The sequence below is a fragment of the Leptonychotes weddellii genome, chromosome 5 (genome assembly GCF_054177405.1).
Source record: "Leptonychotes weddellii isolate Sample4059 chromosome 5, ASM5417740v2, whole genome shotgun sequence".
In the NCBI taxonomy this organism is placed as follows: Eukaryota; Metazoa; Chordata; class Mammalia; order Carnivora; family Phocidae; genus Leptonychotes; species Leptonychotes weddellii.
This window is the reverse complement of record NC_138373.1, coordinates 125,299,816-125,305,209: the sequence shown is the minus strand read 5'-3', so window position 1 is coordinate 125,305,209 and position 5,394 is coordinate 125,299,816. Positions and strand designations below refer to the sequence as shown.

At 36.2% G+C, this 5,394-nt stretch overlaps 1 protein-coding gene across 1 annotated transcript in view; it reads right to left on the bottom strand.

Moving 5' to 3' along the window:
* Window positions 1-3,066: 3,066 nt before the first annotated feature.
* OTOGL (otogelin like) overlaps window positions 3,067-5,394 on the bottom strand; it is a 128,949-nt gene continuing 126,621 nt past the window's right edge. Inside the window, 2 exon segments of the mRNA XM_081818977.1 lie at window positions 3,067-4,697; window positions 5,372-5,392. Of these exon segments, the coding sequence (XP_081675103.1) occupies window positions 4,497-4,697; window positions 5,372-5,392 (222 nt within the window). The 3' untranslated portion in view covers window positions 3,067-4,496.

Here is a 5,394-nt window from a genome sequence, read left to right as displayed (position 1 = left end):
GTATGGAAATTCTTCAGCATGTTGATGCCATTTGGGTCCTTCAATTCCACTTCATGCATAAGAGTTTATAATAGGGAAAATGAGAAACATATTTAATATCCATTAATAGACTGGTTAAATAAATCATGATATTTATGAAAATACTATATAGCATATAAAATTTCTACTGCAGAAAGCTTTTTAGAATATAAAAATTCTTTTTTTTTTAAACATTTTATTTATTTATTTGAGAGAGAGAAAGAGTGAGAAACAGCATGAGAGGGGAGAGTGGGTCAGAGGGAGAAGCAGGCTCCCCCCGAGCTGGGAGCCCGATGTGGGACTCAATCTCAGGACTCTGGGATCATGACCTGAGCTGAAGGCAGATGCCTAACCAACTGAGCCACCCAGGCACCCCTAGAATATAAAAATTCTTAAAGAAATTTAAAATTTATATATATATATATATATATATATATATTCAATTTAATCCCAGATCAAGAGAGGCAGGGAGAAAGCGAAAATAAGTAAAATGACAATAGAAATTATTTAGGTGGATGTTTTATATTCTTTTTCTCCTAGAAAGTGCATGAGTTAGTTTTTCACTCTTCTCCCTTCCAACAGGACACAGTGAACAGCTAAATCCTTATTGATTTAATAAGCTAAAGTTAGCATTTTGTAGTTTTAATGTAAATTTCTGAGCCGGTCAGGAAATATGTACGTGGTTCAAGTACATGCTGACACAGCACACACAGACATTAAATTTGTTATTTACTGACGTGGGGAAGACTCTGCAAGGAACCGATTTAAGGGAAGTGGGGCAGGAGAGAAACAAAAGTAAATACAAGTCGAATTATTAGAGAGTAGGCAGCAGCTCACATAGAACACAGATATATCTGGAAAGGCCAAAGGAATCACTGTGTCTGGGAATGGTCGGTGAGGATGAGGAGTGACAGTGAGCAATTTACCTGCTGGCTCCTGGGCCTGTCGTCATTGTTCAGAGTTCACCTCACAGGGTATTTATTCCCCCTTTATTCCAGCTGTGTTAGCCAATTTATCAGGGTAGTCATGGGGGTATGGTGCTTCTTCCAGGCTCAGAAGTGGTAGGAGAAGCCAGAGCGCCTATGGCAGGCAGAAAGAAAACACTGGTCAGGGGAAGGCAAGGAGGCCGATGGCCTTGGCTGGTCCTCTGCACATGCACTGGGCCGTTCCTGCCTAGCTGTTTCAGGCGGAATGCATAGAGAATTATCATGAAGGTGGGAGCAGGTCCAGGACCACCAGCTGCAGAAACATGAGCATGTGTCTGAGTGAATCTGGGCATGAGTATATCAGGAGGAGTGTATATATTGAGTTCAATTTACCACCCACTAATCACCTTTCAACCTACTTGCTATGGTCTGAATTTTTGTGTCTCCCACTCCCTGCCCCACCTTAAATTCATATGTTGAAATCCTAACATCCTATGTGATGGCATTAGGAAGTGGGCCCTTTGGGAAGTGAGTAGAACATGAGGGTGGAGCCCTCCTGAGTAGGATTAGTGCCCTTCCAGAAGAGACCCCAGACAGCTCCGTCATCCCTCCTGCCAGGTGAGGAAACAGCAAGAAGACTGCTGGCACCTTGATCTTGGACTTCCCAGCCTTTATTTATAAGAAATAAATGTTTGTGTTTTATAAGCTGCTTAGCCTAAAAAATAAAAGTATAATTAAACTTTTAATTTGTTACCATCTGGTAGGTGAGAAATGGCTTGTCAGTGTAAATTGAATGTGAAATGCTTTTATTAAAAGTATGCTCCACTGGGGCGCCTGGGTAGTGCAGTCAGTTGAATGTCCAACTCTTGGTTTTGATGGGATCGTGATCTCAGGGTGGTGGAATCGAGCCCTGCATCAGCCTTTGTGCTGAGCTGGGATTCTGCTTGGGATTCACTTTCCCTCTCCCTCTACCCCTCCCCACCATTCTCTCATTCTCTCTCTCTCTCTCTCTTTCAAATCAATAAATAAATCTTAAGAGTATGCTCGATTATCTTTCCAGTGTCCTCAAGGATTATTTCTTTTTCTCTGTAATACCAGTTCAAGTTATTGGCCCATTTTTCAATTAGATTGTTCATATTTTCCTTTTCTGATTTTTTTAGGAGCTCTCTATATAGAAGACTAGCCTTTATCAGTGATACGTTGTAAATATTGTGCTTTGGTCTTACGTTTTTCTTTTGACTTTGACTTTTTTTGTCTTGCAGAATTTGTTTTCACTTTTCTTGTTAAATTTATCAATCTTTTCTTCTGGGCTTCTGGATATTGAATCAGAATTAGAATGACTCTTCCCACTCTTCCCATTCACTATTAGTGAATTTCTCCCATAATTTCTTTAGAAGTTCTAAACTTCTAACTGGTTTTTTGAACAATTTTTGAATGTTCCCTTTTAAACATTTAAATCTCTGATTCATGTAGAATTTATCCTCATGTCAATGGATGTACGAATCCAAATTTTTCTTTGTCCAAGTTATTATCCATTTGTCCCAACACCAAGATATTGTCCAGGTCATTATCCAGGTGTCCCAAATCATCATCTCTGATGATTTGAGGGCCACCTGAATCATATGCTACATTCTAAACTTCTAAACTTTCTCACAGATATGTTTATTTAACTAATGCCTACTTTCTCACTAGATTTTAAATTACAGGAGGGTCCACGCTGTGTCTGCTTTACTTTACCTATATCCTCAGAGCTTAGGACAGCACCTGGCACATAGCAGGTGCTCAGTACCTATCTGTTGTATTGCAGAAAGCTTATGATGTGCTAGGACAGTGTTTCCCATTTCCCCCCACAAATAGGTCTAAATGTGATTTAGTATTTTTAATTTAATGACAAGTATTTTACAGAGAATGAAAATAAAGAAATGTGTGGCAGACAATATACAACATTATGTGCCTCAGCTGAGGTACATAATAGTTTCTTTCAAGCAATGTTATTTTAACCAAAGATGTTTGATTCAATCTATATGTTAACAGGAGTCAAAGAATACCGAAATGTTAGTGTCTAGATGAAGCATTTTTATTAAGTACAAATAAGATAAAGTCAATTTTTATAAACAGTAGACACTGGGACATTGCAGATGCAATGTTCATTTCATTCCTTCACTCATTTCTTAGTAACCCTGGAGGTCCAAAATATCTAGGAAGTTGCATTTTTTTCTGGGAAGCATGATTTTGAAACCCAAGTACTCACCTAGCTGAAATCTGAACCTAGTCCATCAGGCCCCCGCATCTGCTTTTCAGTGCATCTCTACTGTTTTCTTGTTGCTATTTGACTTCATTTGATCCCCACAACAACCATACCAAGTAGGGCATTCTCTCCTTTTTACAGATGAGGAAACTCAAGTAATTCTATACTGTAAGTGGCAGAAAATTTGGGGATTTGCAAAGATCGCAAGGTATGTTCCTTGCAAATGACAATAATTTACTATATTTAAAAAGTGCAGCATTCCACTGTAGAATTATTAATACATTCAAATAATTTTATTTCATTCTTCATTGGCAAAGCAGCAGCATGAAAAGCAAAATAGCATGCAACTTTGATCGAATGCAAATACATATAAAAAAATCATAGGTCCGTGAGCTAGCAAATAGTTAATTAAATGTTAAATAATAACAACATATTTAATAACAGTTGTAATGGTATAAAAAAATAAAAGTCCAAGATATCCTTCCACTATTTAGCAACTAATGCTACATTTCTCCATTTCCTATTATTGGGATTACTATTATATGTATGTATATACATATGTATGTGTGGCATTTTTTTTTCATTTCTTTAAAAGGAATTGAGTTTGAAAGTCTTAATTCTATGCAAAGCAAACTCTTTAAGAATCAAAGGTTCTGTGACAGACACCTTACTATACCATTCAAAAGAAAAGAGCATAGCACTGGAATGCACAAAGTCACTTGGGGTAAGTCACACAGCTTCTCCAATGACCTGATATACTGCAAAATGAGAGGAATTTGCAATAACAACCCTAATATTCATTCAGGCTTTAAAAAATCTAAAATCCTGTAGTTCTGTGATCTGTCTCAAAGTATCCTACTCTTTATGACTATACAGATGTCAATTCTAACTAATTACATTTACCAGACTAAACAGTGGCAATGAACGAGTACTGTTACCTTAATTTGGCAGACTTCGTAAAGCAAAAAAATCACTATTGGGTGCAACTGAAAATTTCCGCAAAATCATCTTCTAATTGATGACAATATCCCAGGGCTGTGGCATGTTGCAATTATATACATAACTGCATTTCAGCTGAACAACTTAAAATCATTTGATTCTTTAAAATAGAGTAAATCAATACATCTATATTTTCCTAGGAAATTGCATATATTTGTACCAAGTATTAAATTGCCATATCCCAATAGTGTGAAAAATACGTTATTGTTAAATAGTATAAATCTTCCAGTGCCTAAATAATAGTGTTAGAAGGTGACTTCACTTGACATTATGATTATTGCACAGAGTTCCTAGAATCCAAAAGTTTAGTTCCACTGACATGTGCAGTCTATAGGTTCCTGGAGGGTATGCATGACTTCAGTGCCATTTCCTGAGCAATACAGAGGCACAGACAAGTTTCTCACTCCATTTTCACGACAACATTTGCAGAATCTTAGATGGCTCTCAATATTGATGTTATATATGGTAGCAGATGGGCATTTTCCATCACAAGATGCGACATTTACCTGTAAGGAGAGACAATGAGAAAAGAATTCTTAAAATTTTTAAAAACTGGCTATTCAATTCTTCCAAGATAACAAATGAAAGCAAAACTTTATTATCACTATAATAACTCTCAAGCTTCTATGTTAGAAGACTGCAAAAAATACCAAGTTAAAACTTAGTAACTTGAATAAGTCCAAGAGATGTTCCATGGTGATGCCTAAGACAGCAAGGCTGACATAAATCAAACTCTGAAATAAATTGCACATATAACTAGTCAGGTATGTATAAAATGTTCATCACAATCTAATGATTCTATTGTAATCTGTATTGTATCATGGCTCGTGTAGACTGTAGTATTGGATAGGTCACATTAAATGGGGTAAAGTTAGAACTAAGACTATTTTTGCTGAGTTAAATTGCATAGTTAAGAAAATATGTAGTCAAATATATTTGGTTTTAATTTCCATCTCTCTAGATTGCAATTATGATTCATAACTATTGATTATTTATGCTAAGAATAGTTCACACTTCTTCACAAACAGAATATTTTAATATTAAAATGTATGAATAATCTCAAAGTTAAATATTGTGACACTCAGCATTTTGTTGACTTACAAACATATTAGTGCTGTGACACATATACTTTTGGAAAGTCACATGCCCTTTATGTAACAAATCATATTTTTCCACTTACAGGATTTTGACTTATACAGTCCT